General features: G+C 39.9%; 1 protein-coding gene across 1 annotated transcript; it reads left to right on the plus strand.

Moving 5' to 3' along the window:
• Positions 1-2,634: 2,634 nt before the first annotated feature.
• LOC117287752 (SAFB-like transcription modulator) lies at positions 2,635-18,958 on the plus strand. Its single transcript, XM_033768255.1, has 12 exons — positions 2,635-2,850; positions 5,222-5,312; positions 6,374-6,402; positions 7,444-7,563; positions 8,368-8,469; positions 9,179-9,215; positions 10,461-10,938; positions 12,132-12,175; positions 13,379-13,515; positions 14,413-14,562; positions 15,029-15,320; positions 15,479-18,958. The coding sequence occupies exons 1-12, from the start codon at positions 2,722-2,724 to the stop codon at positions 17,371-17,373; spliced, it is 3,504 nt and encodes a 1,167-aa protein (XP_033624146.1). The 5' UTR covers positions 2,635-2,721; the 3' UTR covers positions 17,374-18,958.
• The last annotated feature ends 1,147 nt before the right edge of the window (positions 18,959-20,105 follow it).

Here is a 20,105-nt window from a genome sequence, read left to right on the forward strand (position 1 = left end):
CAGACGAAGCGGGTGTCGCATGCAATTATGTCCTGCAACACTATCCGGATGACATTATTGCATATGCAATATTGTCCACCCGGACGCTGCTGCGTAATGCAATTGTGACGCCTGGACACATTTGCATATGCGGGTCCGCCCCGTGCAAAACCGTCCTTGCCGTAAATTAACCGCCCTTGGTCGACGAATTCTCAATTTTTTTACGAGTTCATGCTGGGACATTTTCGGCCGTTGGGTATTCGCTGCAATCATGAAATACGTGAATAATTCATGCTGCATACGTAGGTTCAGTGCATGCACGCTCGGACATACATGTCATGTACAATCATGTCCACCGGACGGTTTTTGCATAGCCCCGAACCAGATTGCAATGCAAAAGTGTCCGGAGCGGACAGTATTGCATGGCCGACACAATTGCATCTGACACCGGCCTAGCCTGTGTTATCGGCGGCGGCGGGAAAAGGCGCCTCAAGCGACAACAATGCCCATTGGTCCCGGGGGACCCCCTACACGAAGTACCAAATTCGTTTCAGACCACGGGGCATAACTTCGTATTTGCTTATCGCCGAATAATTCTGCGCTTATATTATTGCCCATCCCATCTGCCTTTTTTTTCCTTTGCATAAAAATGTCCACTGTCGATGTGTTTTTCAAATCAGACACACTTGGGAAAATGGCAATTCTTATGCTATCACCGAAGTAAACATCTTCGGGGGCTAGAATCTCCTGCCACAGGGGGTGCTCAATTTAGTGTGATGAATAAAAAAATATGATTTTTTTTAAACAGGAAATACCTAGCATGAACTTCGCAGTTATGTAACCTAACCTTCCAGGCAAAAATTACACAATAGACTTTTCCTTTTGTTGATGAACAATTCTGGCTTGTTTGGCATGGGCGGCCGAATAGAGGTAATAAAACACTCACATCACAGAGCTGATGTTTAATCAAATTCACAGTTTCAAACTTCGAACTAAAAATAAAATAATAGCTGTTTTGTTTTCAACAAATTCAACACGGCTTGAATATTGTTACACATAGTAACGATCTGTTTTTGATTTTGTATAGTTTTCCAACCTGGGTTGGAAATTTGTATTTAGTTTGTGGTGTTTTGCTTGGCTTTTCTCTTCAGCCGATCAAGTAAGGTGGGCACCCCCCCCCCAATGTTGTGCCCCTCCCACGCACCCATTTGAGATTTAATTGTTAAAATCACGTGATCACCTGATATGGGCCCAATTTCATAGAGCTGCCAAGCACAAATTTGCTTAGCATAAAATTTATTCCCGTGATAAAAACCAAATTTCCATTTTGTTGCATATTATTGCTAGTGGTATTCAACTGTTGGTAATCCTGTCTAACCAAGCAAAATTTAACGCTAAGCAAATTTTTGTGCTCAGCAGCTCTATGAAACTGCCCTGGTTGTTTTGGGATTATGGACGTGCCAATAATAAAACGGGGAAAATTGAAATAATACTAGTGAAAATGAAAAACTTGCAAACTATACATTCTGATAAACTAAAACGGCCTGGGTTTCTCCTAAACCGCCCACGCCGGCTGGTCTGATGAGGGAAAACTGTGGTGTTTTTTATAGTAGCCATATGTCTTTAGGACAACAATAAAATTAATTTGGTAGTACTATAATTTATGCTAAGCAATACTATTTTGTGCTAAGCAAATTATTGTGCTAAAATACAGGCTTTATGAAGGAGCTCATGTACACGTCGTAGATAAACGGACAATGTTTTGCAGTTAGTTGTATTTTTGTCACATACCAAATACATTTCCTACGGAACGTGTATGCAAAATACTTGAAATATTTCAAGAGATGTTTTTACTATTATTATATATTAGACCGTATACGTTTTATGTAAATCTGTGATTCTCTTCCGTCCAGTGTTTTTCCTTTTGTTTGTTTCAGCTGCTTTTGTCTCCCTCAGTTTCACTGCCCGGCCTTATTAAGCCTCGGGGCCCCACATCATCATAGACGTAGAATTCTACCTCCATGCCCACGGCAGCGTGGATACTTCAATAGGAGACTTTCCAACGCTAGGTGGCAGCAGACATACCGGGTAAATTTCCATTGTTTACGTAGTTCTGAACATGCGCATAATTCTGAGAACAATGGATTTACCCGGTAAGTCTGCTGCCCTCTATCGTCCCAGAAAGTCTCCCATTGGAACCAATCTCATGGGTTCGAATCCCGCAACTTCCACATGCGCAATCCGACCTTTAATTTTTTTTTTTTTCTTCTCTTGGACCCCTCCATGCTCGGACATCCACTTCATGCATCACTCCATGTCCATTCGGAGCAGGAAACTATTGTCCAAATCTAGGTGCCAATTTTGATAACCCCAAAATTAATGTTTAGCTATATACTCGAAAGGTATATTGAAAATATAAAGGCGAGAACAAGATTAGAAAAGATATAGTGATAATTGTCGATTTCTGTGTTTTTAAAATGATGTAAAGCACACAAAATGATGACGTCATGCAAATAGAGCAGCGTCACAAATTTAGCTGGTTCCTCCTCGTTAGATAATAGGGGCAGAGAGCCGGGGACCAATGAGAGCCACACACGCGCTTTGGCAAATTGGAGGAGCCCACGGCGCATGCGGCGTGTGGTGTGTATGTGATGCATGCTAGATAGTGCTGCACTCAACTCAACATTCCAGCATTTTCTGGCAGCAGGCTGAGGCGGCCAACAATCTTTATCGTACATCAAGATGGTTTTCCCAGAGTTATCGAAAAAGAAGGTTACAAATCTTCGTGTTTCCGACCTCAAGCTAGAGCTGGAAAAACGGGGTCTTGACCAAAAAGGAGTGAAAGCTGTTCTCGTGGAAAGATTGCAAACGGTAGGTCTTGCAAAAAACACCAAGTCGTACATTTAACTGGTACTTCGTACACTTTTCACAATGTGTGACTAGAATAAACAGCTAGTTGGGATGTGCGACAGGGAACCAGCGACACCCTTGTCGCGTTTTTTACCTCATAAAAAAAAATCACTTGAATTTGAAACCTGTGTAAATTATGAATATTTACAGGAATACTTATTGTTTTTGAATTTATTTATCTAAGTTTTACCTTATCAAATGAAGAATGGTTTATTTTCCAAGGAAAACATATCACAAGTTGTGATTTGCTTTCCTTGCTTAGCAAGACAAATTTCCCGTAACCCTTCCATTGATTTTATTTTCATTTTTTAAATTTTTTATGAAATTGAAAGAATATGTTTTATCTTATTTACTCAAAATAATTTTTAATAAAAATGGTTGAAATAATGGTGACAGGATAAAGAAGTCTTTACCTTCTTCAATTGTGTGTTAACTGTACATAAGTGTCGCAACTTAATTTCCCTTTTTTAAATAAATCTTTTTTTTGGTCTGATCTAGAATAAAATTATTTATATTCTTATTTTCGTATTTTATCCTCCATCGAAGCAGGTCACCGTACCGATGTCACTTTGTTTTACCCAAATTGTCGTACCCAATTCATTTCATACTCAAGTCATATTGTACCCTAGTTGCGACAACGTAAGCCTCCTGCCGACGGCGAAATATTTTAGTCAACTGATTTGCTCATTTTTTACCACTTTAAAAAATAGTGACACAAATTCTATGAACACGAACTTAATCCTCAATGTCTAATGAATAACATTCAAAAACACAATTGAGAAAATATTTTGAAAAAAAGGACAAAAACTTACAAGATTTCGGGAGCGAAACAGTCACAAATTTCCCAGGTTCTATTTTTGAACCTGTCGCTGGTTACCATGCGCTGACCCCAAGCGCTGAACCCAACCCCAGGTACCAACCATATTGAATTGACTACCTGCCGACCGAGCCGCAGCCGAGTTTGACTAAACCATTCTGTAAAAGGGTTGTTACAAGGGGTGCTGCAGTGCGGCAGTGCTTTAATAAGTGAGTGAACAGCGGGCATAGTAAACGGACAGCGCACACGCACTGTCGCGCTGCCTTATAACACCCCTTTTACAGAATGGTTTAGTCCAACAGCAATGAACATCAGCAAGTCACAAAATGGCGAAGCGACAGGTTCAAAATAGAACCTGGGAAATTTGTGACTGTTTCGCTCCGGGATCTGGTAAGTTTTTGTACTTTATTTCAAAATACTTTCTCAATGGTGTTTTGAATGTTATTCATTAGATATTGAGGATTAAGGTTGTGTTCATAGAATTTATGTCATGATTTTCGAAAGGGGTAAAAATTGAGCAAATCTGTTGACTAGCTGTCGAAATTGTACGTGTTTGACCATTTCGCCTTGCATTGAATGGGAGTGACTCGTAACCCTCTCGCAACTAATTGTACCCAAACTGTCTGACTCTGACTGAAGTGGCCAGCCTTCATTGTTCATATTTTCTTTCGTGTGGACATCGACACTGATTATACTTCATGGTAATTAGAGACTTGCAGGAAGATCAGAATAAATGTTCCTCATTAACCTTCGTAAAAAAAGTGTCCAGTAATTATTATTATAATTGCTGAATTAATGTTCTTCACTTTGACAAATTTTTGAGTCATGGTGGGCTCTGTTTTGGGCTCACATACTACTTCACTTGCCGTCAACTCGCCGATTTGCCGTCATTCAACTCATTTTCGTGCAGTCAAATGGGGCATGGAAGTGTCAAGTCTGGGTTAAACTACATATTTCTTATGGTTTTCACTTCAGTAAAATATCATTTACCACAAAAACAGTTTTGTGTTGATAAATAAATAGACCAATCGTTGACATCTTGGGCCAAGAATGATCCATATGCAGGAAAAGCGCCCAAAGTTGCCATGTTGTGCAAGCTCTGTTGAATATGCATCCATGATGTTAGCTGTTGCGCATGCGCGCTGACATGACAGACAGCGCTGTGACCTTTTTGGGCGTATTGGTTGCATACGCACAGTGGACATGACTTCTACTTCTACTTATGACTGCATGACAGAACCACGAATCAGGGCCTAGAATCGGACCTCCCTCCGCCAGAGGGAGTCCAGCGTATTGGCACTATTGATTGGGCTAACCTGCAAGAAGCCACTATTTTTAACAGATTAACATGCCATGGCATAAAATATTCCTCAAAAATCTGTGAAATAATACAGCTAACATTAAAACAAGAAGGGCAAAAAGTTTCAAGTAGATTTCGAGTCGCACTAGACTGTATGACTAAGGTTCGTTAGCAGAATTCTACTATTTAAAATTTGATTTCATTTACTCTGACAGGCATTGACAGAAAATGGTGAAGATCCCAACGAGATATTTATTGACACTCCAACAACTCCCAAAGGAAGTGCAACCAAAAAACTCCCAACAAGTACGTACCTCCCTGTAAAAGTGTCCGCAACAGTTTAAAGTGCCATTTAACCATGTATTCTGCTGATTACAATTTGTCATTGATCATGTGTATTTATTTGGTTTCAGTTGTGTAGTATTTATGCCTGGGCGAATAATTCAAATATCCGGTTAATGGCGAATAGGTTTTCCTATCCGTAACCGCGAATGCCTTTTTTTTCTTAACTGGATATCCGCAATGGGCGCGAATACCTGTTTATAAACCGGATAGTCCTGTAATTACAACCAAGTAACCGGATATTCTTTAATATCCGAATATCCTTGGACGTCGGGCGACAACTGATAGGAATGTTTTGTCTGAATCCTTAAGAAACTTCTATTAAGACGGCATAAAACAGCATAAATTAAGTATTTAATATTGCTCACCTCCGTGAAGAGTTAAAACAATGACATTTCTGACGTAGTTGGCCAAAGATAACAAAAGTTTTCCTTTACATAGAGTCAATCACGATCAAAAGAATTAGCAAATCGCCATCTTTAAATTAGATCCGGTTATTTTTATGAATGAACCGAGTGACACTGTCTAAAACTAATATCAATCCGCCCATAAGATCTCATTCACAAACGAACAGCGCCCTCTAGCGGCAATTTAAAAAAAAAATTTAATAGCACCCTCTATTGGCGGAAAAAACTATTTGAATATCCAGTTAATTTCGGATAGTTGGCCAGTGGTTACCGAATACCAAAATTTTACTATTCGCCCAGCACTAGGAGTATTTTGATATTTTGTTGCAACATAGGGGTACAAAACACCCTTCCATAATTTTATAAATGACATCATTTTTTACGCACACCATCAACGGCAGAAGTGAAGCTAGTTTTTTTAAAACCTTGAGGTTGTGGCCTTATTATTTGATTGACAATAACACAGCATTCAGAAGTGTTAAAATAAGAAAATTCCAAATAAATAATGATTGTTAAGGTGGTACACATAAACAAGTTTAAATTGCCATTAACCTGTTTAGCTCAGTCATGTAAATGTGACACTTCCAATCTATAATAATTGTTTTTCCCTATTTACAGGAAAAAGAGTATCAAAGGGGAAATCTGGCGTAAGTTAATCTCTCGTGTTATTATTTGTATATTGAATTTGTGTTTTATTATCAGGAAATTTCGTTTAAAAAACATTGTCTATACAAAATGAATATCCATGCATGCTGATTGTTGGTTAGCTTGGACTTGCCACTTGCTGTAGTTATGTACTTTTTACACAATTTGTTGTGTGCAGGGACAACTGTGGTTTTGTGTTTGTGCGTGTTTATAGAGAACTGATATGGATTCATAAAATCTACCATACATTACAAGACATTCATAAATACCTCGGACAGTTTCGCTATTCCTATTGGTGGAGAGCGTGTCACGTGGGTGTGTATAAACCTTTGTTTATGACCAGTAAAAAGTGAAACATGGGCGTGAAACACGAGTTTGCACTTGTCCATCTCTGGTCTCACTCTGATACCAGTTATTATCAGCTCTAAGCTCTCCACAGTATGTGTCAATCAAAAATCAGTTCAAGAGTTGGTTCAGTTGTTCATTAGTTTGATAAACCGGTCCTTGGGCTGGCTCCAAAGTGCCGTTGGTGATTTCAACTTATCAACTTGGAAATTTCAAAACGGACATCCTCTGTCCATTTTCATTTATTATGCAGAAGATTGAACTTTTAGGTTCAGTTAATTTTTGTACTGAGTAGAACTGGGTAACTTAAAGGGACTACTCAAGCTTACTGTGGAATATGATAGACATGATTGCCAGATATTGTTGGTTGTCATGATGTTTAGTTTTTCTATGTTATGTTTGTTTATCTCTTTTTCTTCTCTGATTATGCCTTAATGGTGCCATTTGTCGATCTGTGCAGGGAGTCTTTTGCCTTGTCTGATTTAAGACCAAGTCACACAGGCCCCGAGAACGAAAACGATAAAAAATGCACACCCTCGATTGGTTGAATGAGTGTGGTTAAGTTAAGCACTGGCGAATTCTGCATGGAGAATTTCAACCAATAGAATGCAGTCTCTTTGCGTCGTTACCATTATCAATTTTGTTATCAATGCAGTGTGACTTGCCCTTTATCCAGTTTTTTTTAATCCTAAATGTAGGATGAGGAAGGAGAATCTGAAGATGAAGGTGAGGAGGGAATGGACGGCTACTCTGAGGGGATGGTCGTGGATGAAGTGACTGATGAAATGGAGAGTAGCCAGGAAGAAGGGATGAATAAGGTCAGACATCATTTCCCTCCTCGAGAATTGCTCACATTAATGTCAGTTGCAATACATTAAAATAGATGCGTGTTGAGAACTTGATGCCTCGCAGTGTAGCCAAAGCCAATCACGCCCATTGTATGATGGAAATGTAGTTACCTTTTATCATCGAGTTAATATGATTGTGTTTTCTCGATCAGTGGTCCATTGGCTGAATGTCATTAAAACAGGGATGCCAGTTTTCCGGCTATTGCCGGAATTCCGGCTTTTTCAAATTTTCCCCGATTTTTTTCGGCGCTCCGTATTTCATCTGGCCGAAGAAAATATATTTTATTGAAAGAGGGGCGGGGGGGGGGGGGGGGGGGTTGATGGTCAGAATTTTCTTTTTCTTTATGTTTTATTTAGAAAGTGCTGTTATGTTTTTACTTTCTTTTGGTCGGGGGGGGGGGCGGTGACCCCTTTTTCAAAAAAAAAAATTCAGGCTCTGAAGGAAAGAGCCCTTGGCATCCCTGATTAAAAACACCCGAGGACTGTCGGTACAAATGCTAGCAAACTAGTCCAGCTGGCTAGTTTAATTTGAGCTCCCAAGTATTGGTGTTGTTACAGAGAAATCACTGATTATTCATATTGCTTCGTATTACGAGTCCCATAGTGTTGAAAGGGAACCATAAAATATTTCCGAGTGAAAAATCTGGTGGACTAGAGATATTTCAAGCTAACTCTGATGTATCTTTCATTTCAAACCATTTGAATGATGGGGGTCATTGACTCATTGATGATGTACTAGTTGTATCATGTGTACCGTGTCTCATTTATTTGAAGATGGAGGATATTGACTTGGATGCCATGCTGGGGACCCAGGAGGATGATGATGAGGATGTCCTCAACATTAGCTTGGAGGAAGACCAACTATTCACAGAAGAGGTATTCAAACATTCCACAAGATCCACACCCCAATACCACTTTCAAACCTGCACCCAAACCCACACAAGTGTGTATAAACGCCTGCAACAGTGGACCTCCTGTTGTCCTCTTTTGTTATCGGTCCCCGGTTTAAATGTGTCTACCTACTTGCCCCTACATACCCCAACCCGCCCAACTATGCCCCAACACACATCACCTTACCAATTCTGTGCAATAAGTCCAGCATGAGTGCTACATATTTATGATAATAGGCCTTAAAGGAACACGTTGCCTTGGATCGGACGAGTTGGTCTATAAACAGCGTCTGTAACCCTTTAAAAAAAAATGCATATGGTTGGAAAGATTTGTTAAAAGTAGAATACAATGGTCCACACAAGTTTGCCTCGAAATTGCGTGGGTTTCCTTTTACTGTGCAAACTAACACGGTCGGCCATTTATGGGAGTCAAAAATTTGACTCCCATAAATGGCTGAACGTGTTATTCGACGAGGTAAAAGGATAACCGTGCAATTTCGAGGCATGTTTGTCTGGATCATTGTATTCTACTTTTACAACATCTTTCAACCCATATGCATTTTATAAAAAACGGTTACAAACGCTTTTCAAAGACCAACTCGACCGATCCAAGGCAACGTGTTCCTTTAAACAATGTAATTTGTAAGACAAATTCTGATGGTTGTGTTCTCCTTTCTTGTGTTTTTTCTCTCTAGGAGTCTGAAAGTTTTGCCCAAGAAGTAGGTGAAAAAGGTAAAATCTTGATCAAATACATAAAAACATACATTTTAAGCAGTGACAAATGCAGTACTTGAGTTACTTCGCTGAACATACACAAAATACAAAAATAGAAAGGCTTGTTTCTGACAAATTCATTAAATTCTTTCCAGCAGTTTTATTTTTCATTCAACCATGTCCAGTGGTAAAAGTTGAGTTGTTAATGGCCAGATAGATACCAAATTGGGAAATATTCACAAGTTCTGAAAACAAAAACAAAATTTTACATAAAAAAAACTTATAAAAACTTCTGCTGGAGATAATTATATGAACAAAATAAATAATTGATGGAGGCGTTTGGAAAGAACTTGGGCAACAGAGAGAAAGCAGGCCATTGCATTTCATCATAGCCTCTGCTTCAGGGAGACGCCAGCACATACCCTACGATGCCATTCACTTGTCGGAAGTGATTGATGGGACGACGAGTTGACAACTTGCTGGTCAGATGAAGAGCATAGCATGTTTCTCTTGAGTGTGAGCAAGGGTTAAACTCGCGTCGAGATTCTTCAAGAAAACCAGATGACCCAGCAGATACTTAGATGTAACCCTAATAAGCTCAACAGCCAAAATTATTGGCACAAGCACTCCTGAAAACTAGCTCCAAACATCCTCAGCTAAACCATCCACCAAGGTTGGTGTGATGGCTTATGAAAACCTTCTATGTTGATGTAGTTTGACTGTGCCTGAAATAGATCTTCACATGTTACTGCTGAGGCTACTTCAAGACTAGACGGCCTTTTATCCGCCTTCACAGGAACTTCATTTCAATAAGGGCTGTCCACCAGCATTTGCAACTTGAAGAAACTGGAGCTTGTCGTTGATGAACAGCAAGATATGTACAGTTTGCAAGAGACTGTGTGCAGTTGTGATCCAGGTCTATCGGACTGCTGAGAGATGAAGAGATTGATGCAAAGCCTGAGGGAAAGCAACAGTTTAGTAGCCGGAAACAAGCCTTTCATTTATCATCGTTTTTAAAAGTAGCTTATTATTTCTGTTTATAAGTATTAAAAAAGGGAAATCCGGGGGAAAATTGTTAAGATTGGATTCTGTGAAGTTAACATCATGTGAGTTTTCTTTTAAGAATTCCTGTGAATCTACCTGAACGACAATTCCTGTCTCAAATGATGATGACGGATGCTCACATTCCAATTCCCATTTTGGAAGATGCCTTGTGTTCTTTACCCCAAAAATGTGCTCACAATTATTGCCTCACCCTTTCAGCAAGTATTAATCAGGATCAGAAAATGGAAGCAGAACAGCCTGCTTCATCATGTGCTGAAGAAGACACCTCTGGAGGACCAATCACGACTGAAGACGCTGCATTGCTTGATACCTCTGTTGAAAGCAAAGGGGAGGGTAGTGAATCCTTAGTAGTGCATGTAGATGAGCCTTTCATGTCCGAGCTTGACGCAGAGCTGGCCGAGTCAACACCAAAAGTATCTCAAGCCAAGCAGGGTGACGTGTCAACCACTCCAGTCGATAATAAGATGGCACAAGATGAGGAAGGGAAGGAGAAAGGAGAGTCTGAGACACCCGAGAAAGCCAACAAGACCGATAAGTCCCCAGCGGGGGATATCAAGAAGGAAGAAAAGGGAGACGAGAAGGTGACGCCGAGTAAGACATCTTCCTCCGGCAAAGAGACAAGCTCAGACAAGAAAGGAAACTCCTCAGCCGGAGCTGCAAGCTCTCGCAGCAAAAGGTTTGTTGGTCATGATTGATATTACTGATACTAGCTAGAATACCTTATCATGCAAAGAACGCCTGGGTGTTAATAACATCATACAAAAACAAAAAACAGCAGCAGACATCTTTTTGATAAATTTATCAAATGGCTTGGGGATGCTCCGTATCCACTTTGAAATGCCCTTACGATCCATGGACCTTTGAGGCTTAAATGATTAATTTCATCAATTAAAAGAGAAAAATCGTTTGTCTTCCGCAAATCAGTTGGTGTGGTTACTGGTCGATATCTTAGTTGAGGTTGCAGAGTCTTAAGACGTGATGTTGAGGCTGGGACCGGAGGACACCGAGTGCAGATCTTGGCGTGGCATGAGAGTCGTGCATTTCATTGAACATCACATTCTAAACCACGATTCCATCGATAAAACATTATCTGAAGCTGTGTCAACTGTAGCAGATGAAACAAGTCGCTGACATTTGAAACTTGCACTTCACTGAAAAAAGATTCTTTTTTTTTATGACGACTTCAGTAAAAAAAATACTATAAACTCAATTAGCATCACTAAAGCTCTAATGCTTCTGCCGCATGCCATCTGATGTCTGGGGAAACTATTTAAGCAAGGAGCTGCTTCAGAAATAAATATGACTGATATTTGTTCACGACAAATAATTTGAGATGCTTCCCAAATGAAAAACAATCGCTGTATGAAAAATTCAACATTCCAAATAAATACAGACATTAAACATCACTAAAGGCATTCGCGGAACTTCACTTGCTAAACTGAGATATTCCCTTCTCTGGCACTGACGGGGATTTTGTTTCAATGGAATTTGGAATGTAATTTCCAATTCAAAACAATGTTTAAAGACATGTACCTGCACTTGAACTGACCTGTTTTAGAATCTGGATGAAAATTGTGGAAATACTACAATTTTACTTGTTTCAAAAAGCTATTCCATCAATTGATAAAAAGCAATTCCATTGAAACAATTTCTTTTAAGAAAACTGCATAATTTACTTGTTAATAAAGATACCATCTTGCTAAGTAATATGCTGTCTATGTAGCGGTGTGTGGACATTGTTTGGGTAGCTGACTAATGCAATTTGAGCAAGCATGGTGTTAGAAACATTTCATACATACAGGTAAGTAGTAAGTCAATGCACACTCTAAGTTTTTGTGTCTGACATTTCTGGCGTGATTTCTTTTCCAGCTCTAGCTCCTCTGGAAGATCTCCAACTTCTAAAGATGATAAAGGTTGGTGTTCTTGGAATTGGCTTTTTTGTGACTTTTTCAGACTGTTGCATTCTTAGGCATTTTCTTTAAGAAACTGAAATAAGAGGTAAATCACGAGTTCTATATTCAGGCCTGTGCAATCTCCGGTTTAAAGCAGATTTCCGCTTTTTCATTTTCCCACTTCGCGTTTTTCTTGCTGCTCTGCATTTTTTCCTGTTCGTTTTTATCTCCCTTTTTTACATCCGAAATAGATCATCAAGCAGCACATACCTGGAATCAAAAAGCACTTTAATTGAGATTTGATTTTGACATGTGAGTCAGGGGCTAGGCCCAGTAAATTACTCCGCGGTGGTCTTTCATTGGAGCAGTTGTTAAAAATTAATTTAGCACCATGTCTATTATAAACATGTACTTCAATGTCATTATTCCATTGCACCAAGAGGCCGCTTTACTAAAAGCTGTATTAAAAAGCTAACACCCTGAGACAAGACTTGGGCACACATTGTTTTCCTACACTTTTGTAGTGTGTTTTTTTGCGACAAGTAAATATTTTGGCAGTCAGTGGCGAGGATGCATCAGGCTTGTGAAATACCTGTCTAAGGAATGATACCAAAATATCTTGAAAATGAGGATGCACAACACATTGTTACAATCTAAGAATTGTGGCCTATGTTTCTGTGAGTGTTTGACTACGCTGCAGTTTAAAGCCTTATAACCTTCGTAGTGCTGGCCCAAAATCCAGACAAGTTTCCCGATGGCCCAAAATCCGGACAACAGTTTTCTGCTTTTTTTTTAATGCCCCACTCACAGGCCTGTATATTGTGCCCAATGCTTGAATGGTTTTCGTTTTTAGTTGAACCAAAACCTCAAAAATCATCTTCAAGAAGTTGTCTGATTTTTTTAAGGCTGCCAAAATAACAATTGCTTATCACTGTGCTAGGCAAACCAGTATTTTCTTATGTTGAAACATTTTATCTTGAGTGACCACTGAACACAAAATTGATTGAATTTGCCTAGGCAGTAAAAGATAGTCCTTTAATTTTGAGGTAATAAAATTAATTGTTTTAAACTGCTGACCAACCAAAAGGACATAATGATATAAATTTCCCTAAATAATTAATGGCCTGACGTGTCAACCCAAGCGGAGTCTTAATCAAAGGCTAAAAAAGAAGGAAACAAATATTATTGATTTTTTTTAAAACATATATTTTCTTGCTTGGGTAGATCGCCGCAGTTCAGGGTCTTCACGTCCCAGTTCTAGCAGCAGCTCCACTACCTCTGGCCGTAACTTGTGGGTGAGCAACTTATCAAGGAATACTAGAGCGGCTGACCTGAAAGCTTCATTCAGTAAATACGGAAAGGTAAGTCGGCACCAGGAGCAGTCGGGGACTGGAGCACAAGCTGAACCATGCTGAACACTTTCAGTTTATGTATTGGATTTAAAGCATAGGTCAACATTCGTTATGAAATTATCTGCACTTCATGTGATTAAACATTATACATTTAAGTACAACTTGTGTAGTTCTTGGAGCTAAATCGTTCACCTGAGTCGAAATGATATTGTGACAAGCCACCTTCAGGTTTTGATTGTTTCCAATCATCTAGTTTTGAACTGTAATTGCTGTACTCATTTCTCAAATTGCTGTACACAATTCTCAAGATCTATGCATATCAGGCGAAGACTACTTTTTAAAGGGAAGTTTAAGCTATGGGCAAATTTGTGAACATATATATTTTTTAATCTTGCCATTTAAAGGAACACCTTGCCTTTGATCAGACGAGTTGGTCTATAAAAAACAATTGTAACCATTTGTTAAAAAATGCATATGGTTGGAAAGATAATAACAAAAGTAAAATACAATGTTCCACACAAATTTGCCTCAAAATTGCATGGTTTTCTTTTTACTTTGCGAACTAACACTGTCGGCAATTTATGAGAGTCAAAAATTGTACTCGCATAAATGGCCGACTGTGTTAGTTTGCCAGGTAAAAGGAAAACCGTGCAATTTCGAGGCATGTTTGTGTGGATCATTGTGTTCTACTTTTACAACATCTTTCTACCCATGCATTTTTTATAAAACGGTTACAAACGCTTTTCAAAGACCAACTCGACTGATCCAAGGCAATGGTTCCTTTAAGATGGAACTGTCTGTTGATGCTTGTTAGCAAAGAATGTCACCGGCTTATTTATTTTAATATTTTGAAAATAAGAATGGTTATTGGAATAGGTTTAAATTGTTATACTCTTCCCTCCATAGGTGGTTGGAGCCAAGGTAGTAACCAATGCTAGAGGTCCGAGAGCCTTCTGCTATGGCTTTGTGTCCATGTCGTCCAGCTCTGAAGCTGCTAAAGCCATTAATCATCTCCATCGTACAGAGCTTCATGGTCGCACTATCCATGTGGAAAAAGTAAGTGTTTTCTGCACATTATGGCTATGATTGAATGTTTGTAGGGTCCATTCACATGGGCAATCCTCGGGCAACCAGTTACAGGCAATTTCCAAGAAGAAAATGCACTCGCATAATTATTCTTGGGGATTATAGGACGTTGTTTGAAAAGCTACTCCTGTGCTATCAATGTGGTCTAGTAGCATGTTAAAGTTGGTTGCCTTCAAGTTGCCTGGCACAAATTGCTTTGTGTTACAAGGCCCTTCATGCTATTGCAGGTTACTTGAAATATGACAAGGGAAGAAAAATGTCATTGTTTTCTACAGAACAGAAAACAGGCACACATTGCAACATTTCAAATTTGTATGATAAAATATTGGAAAGAAAAACTGAAAACCAGTTCAGACTCTTTGTCAGCCATGCCTCTCAAATTGTACTTATCATAGACTTAATATACTAATTTGTTTTCCATTTGCTATCTGTCCAGGCACGCTCCAACATGATCCCAGTGACCTCCACATCAGGGGCCTCTGGTCGTAAGCCAGAGCAAATAGCTGAGAGGAAGGATGCCAAGGACCGAGCGGAGAAGAAGCCCACAGATAAGCCAGAAACGAAAGATGTCAAGCCAGCTGGCGAGGCCGGAAAAGACGACAAGGGAGCTGTGCCTGAGATCAAAGATGAGAAGCCGACAGAGAAGGTTGCTGAGACACCGAAGGAGGAGGGTACAAATGACAAGACTGATGCTAAGACAACCGTAGATGATACTGTGAAGGCAGAAGGTATGCCTTACGAAAAATTATGAATCGCTTTGTAAAGTTTTAACCGTTTTTTTTTTCCTTTAAGCATGGCTTTTACCATCTTGTAAATTTTTAAGTGCATTCAAACTGATCTGCTTAGAAGCTTTAGCTGATTGAATTGCATTGTCTTTTCTGTTTAGGGACGGACGGAAAACCAGCTGACAGTTCTGAAGCTGATAAGAAGACTGAAGCATCTCCTGCTGTAAAGAAAGACGGAGCCAAAGATGAGAAACGTACCTCTCGCTCTCGCTCAAGCACCGCTGACACCAAGGACCGTAAAGACATCCTTTCTCTTGAGAAGATCCGGGAACAGCGTCTGCGAGAGAGACAACGCAAACGTGAACGTGACATGCGTGAGATGGAGAGACGCAGGGAGCGGGAGCGTCAAGACTCCATTAGACGAGAGAGGGAGATCATTCGACGTCGTCAACGTGAAGAAGAGGATAAGCTTCGTCGTGAGCGGGAGCAGCTTCACATTGAGCAGCAGCGACTTGAAAGAGAAAGGCTAGAGAGGCAACGGATAGAGTGGGAACGGATCAAGCTGCAGCAGGAACGAGAGACCCTGCAGCGGGAGCTTGAACAGCGACAGATGGAGATGCAGCTGCGCATCGCTGCAGAGCGTCAAGCATCCTTCAAGAGAACCCTCGACACTAGGAATATGGCACCTCGAGATGTTGACCCATACGCTGGTGATCAGAAGCGCCGGGCAACAGGTGGCCAACAACAAGGAAGAGGCGATTTCCAAAATAATGCCAACAGGGGTGGTATAACCACACATGCTGCCAACAACAACGATAGGCAACAGGAGCGATTCAATCGACGTGACACAAGGTCAGATAATTCCGGGCCACGTCGAGATAATCAAGCTCAGGGTAACAAGTTTTCTGGGCCACCAAATCGAGGAAGTAGGGATGATGGAAGACGTAACAATGACCAGGCTCAGAGAGATCAGCCAAGGAGAGATGATGCTCGCCAACGTCAGCAAAACAGAAACAACGAGCCAATGAGACGCGAGGAGCAACAACCTCGTCGAACTGGGCCACCTCAGCGACGTGAAGACCAGCAACAAATTGCAGTACAGCGACGAGATGATGGCCAGCAGAGGCGAGGAGGAGACTTCCGTAGAGATGATAACGTAAAACGTCGAGATCAGCCAGATAGAAGGGTAGACACATCACAGAGGCAGCAAATGACCAGAAATGATTCCAGGAGAGAGTCTAGAGAAGGGGTCAACATGAGAGATGATAGACGGAATGCACAACCCCAAGGTGACCGATACCAAGGGCAGGGGCAAAATAGAGGTGGTAATACACAATATGGTGGTAGAGATGTTGGCCAAACCGGTAATAATCGTGAAAGCCACCGTGAGCGAGACAGGGATGGTGACAGAGATCGACCTCGAGATTCATCACATCAAACCCAGCAAAGGGTATCACATGGCAACGACTCGCGCGAAAGCTGGAAGGGTAACCGTGATGGAAATGCATCTGGGCCAAGTGGTCGATCCTCCGGCAGTCATACCGATTGGAAGTCAAACCAGCGTGGTTATGATCGAGATAACAACCGTTCCCAGAACTTTGATCGTGGGCAGACTAACTGGAGTGATAGTCGTGCTGCAGGGGGTCGAGAGGATCACATCAGAGCATCTGATCAGCAAACACACCGAGGAAGTCTTCTAGGCACCCCACCCACACAAGATTCCAACTGGGCTCCTGGTGGGATGGATGGTCAGATGAATCGTGGTGCCAGCAACCTTGTCATGCAAGGTACCTCTCACATCTCAACCCTGATGAACCAGAGCCAGCCTATCAGCTCCTTGCTGAATACTCCATCAATGACCAGTCCGTTCATGAGTAGTGGTAGTGTCAGTGGTGGCCTAGGAGCAGGGGTTAGTCTGATGCCCCAGGTGCCAATTGGAGGGGGAAGTGGCTACATAAGCAATCAGATGTCCGTGGGTGGGGCTTCTGGTGGGGGATCTATGGACCGCCATAACCAGTCACAGAGTGATGGACGTTTTGGCATGCGCCGCTACTAATCCCATTCATTCTATCTAAAATGTTTTTTTTAACACTGACCAGTCTTTTTTTAACTGCTTTAAATTTTGTTTATGGAAGCTTTGGAGGGTAAGAGTTGCTTACAGCTCCTTGTCTTCTCAATATTGAAAGTCTTTAGTTTTGTAGGTACATGTACATGTAGTTACTGTTGGTTTAGTAATTGAGTATCTTGTTTAGAAGAAAAGAACGTACAAGGCATGAAAGCAGAAAACAATTCAGTATGTATTTTCAGAGAGACTGGCCCTTTTTGTGAAGCCTTGTGCCTCCAATACAATGAAAAGGACTTAGAATTGTTGGTGCTCAGAAAATGTCATCTCCAATGATAAACAATTCCACAGGTCTTTAAGTACAAAAAGTATAAACACAAACAGAAAGTTCTATCCTCACTTTTTATTGCTATTTGCTGCCATTTCTATTTTCATCTTGGCTTTGTGTTTGAATGTACTTTTATAAATAAGGAAACCATTTCAAAACAATTGACATTTTCCCTGTGGGTGTCAAATGTAAATATGTTTAGTGTAGTATGTCAAAAGGGCGTAAACCACAATTTATGAAGTTGGAAAATGTATCATTATTCATTGTACATGCAGTGGGAAAAGTGATGTCGCTGATCTGTGAGTCTCTACATAATTCATTGTAAATAGGGTATGCTAAGTTCATGCACATGTTATTTGCTCCTAATAATTTAGTGGACAGTTTTGGGGGTCTTTTTTGCATTAACAAAAATTCACCACAGAAAGAAGAGGGAGATTGTTCTTGTTATAGGCATATAAGCCATGAAGCTCCTGTTTTTTATATTTTCTTAAGTAAAGGAAAGTTCTACTTCTGATGTATTTTTGTCTTTTGTATGGTAGTAAAGTTGAGTACATGACCCACATAGTTAGAGAAGATCAAAGCTATCCTGTCATTGATGCTTTTACTCTGAAGCCCCAAGGTGACAAATATAAATTGAATATGTAATGATAACGATAGGGAAATTTCCAAACCCCTCAAAGTACTTCTGTTGGTAGTTCAATTGTTTCAACACTGTGACAAGCTCATGTCTATGTAACCTTTTTTAGTAAAAAAAAAAAGGTTCAGGTAGTATGTCGGACCATGACGATCATGTTTGAATACAACAAATGGCAAGGTATTCTATTGACTAGCAATCAGAATTATTTATGTGACTTCTCCAACTATGTATACATCACTATAATTAATATTTCTATATGTAAGCTTTAAGAAACTGTTTATCAATCTCAAACAAGAAGTTATTATATTGCTTGCAATAGGTTAAATCACTGCATAAATGTCATTGAAAGTTAACACGTCAAGGCAGATGAAACACTACACAAGTATTTACTCTTCGCCTTTGATACTTTGTACCAAAGGGCATACTGTTAAGCAATTATATTATTGATGTTTACAATTGTGTTTACTTTATTGAAGAAGACTCTCAAGTTATATTTGTAGCTGTCATTCCAACTTGTTAATTACACCGGTGAAATAATTACTTTGGGTGCGTTCGTTTAGCTTCCCTGGGTCGACCCTGGTGTGTGACGGGTTTTTTTTCCAGGACGAACGTGGGTAATTATCTGCACACGTTTGCCTGGAAAAAGAAAACACCACACACCAGGGTCGCCCCAGGGAAGCTAAACGAACGCACCCAATGGCATCTTTATATTTGTGTTTTCTTTTCACAATCGTATTATTTTTTATGCGGGAGAACTTAACAATTGTATCATCCACTTTTATTATAAGGTTTAAATAGCTTCCCCATTGTTTTTTTTAAACTAAATTGTACATGTTTATGTGTTGTTGATGTTGTTAGTTCTGAATTTATACATTATGAATTCCACAGCGTTTTTCCTGCACAAACCAAGGGAAATCATGAGTTTCATTCTTACATCTTAAGAACATGAAAGAACAAATCTTAACAAATTGGACCATATTACTAAAGGTGAAAGTAATCACAATTCAAAGTGACCAGTAGGCAGCAGAAATTAAGCTTAATTTTGTAGATAATGCCAGCTGTAGTAACTGTGATTACCGGTATCAGAAATCTGCTTATGAATTTATCAGATTGTTTTGTACACCACAATATCTTTCCTCTTACCATTTATAGGGGGCGCTGTGTGCTTTAAGAATAGTGTGTTGGAAAAGATGGGGTACATGACAGTGTTGGGCTTGCATCAACAAGTTTTCAAAGTAGATTTCTGGCTGAATTTCTAACCAGTCGGTTAATTGTGTATTACCTTTTGAGGAAATTCTACTCGTATCTTATGCATGTGAATAGCCCGTGGTTTATAGTATTTCCTGTTTCACTTGTTTATGGTGTGTTATTGTTATTATTACACAGTTACAGTGCCAATTTAAGGTATTTAGAGCACTACATGAATGTGTACCAAGATATGGAACATTGTGAATAAAACATTAGCTTTTGAAAGAGAATAATTTGTCCTAACACATTTTGTCTATAAATCATTGTTTGCAAATTAAAGAACATAAATAATAATGTGCGTGCATTTTTTTAATTTACGAAAAGAGGGGGGAACACAAAGTTCTCAGTCGCTTGTTTAAATCGGTAGCAAGAATGTTATGCTTGAATCATCTGAGGGGAAACATTGGTAAAGCGTGAGTTTGGTATGAGATGGGAAAAAGTCTCTTCAGATTGCCTTTACAAGTACAAGTGTGTGTATACATTGTACATGTGCACTTTACTGTATTAGCATGG

Source organism: Asterias rubens, chromosome 3, assembly GCF_902459465.1.
Source record: "Asterias rubens chromosome 3, eAstRub1.3, whole genome shotgun sequence".
Classification (NCBI taxonomy): domain Eukaryota; kingdom Metazoa; phylum Echinodermata; class Asteroidea; order Forcipulatida; family Asteriidae; genus Asterias; species Asterias rubens.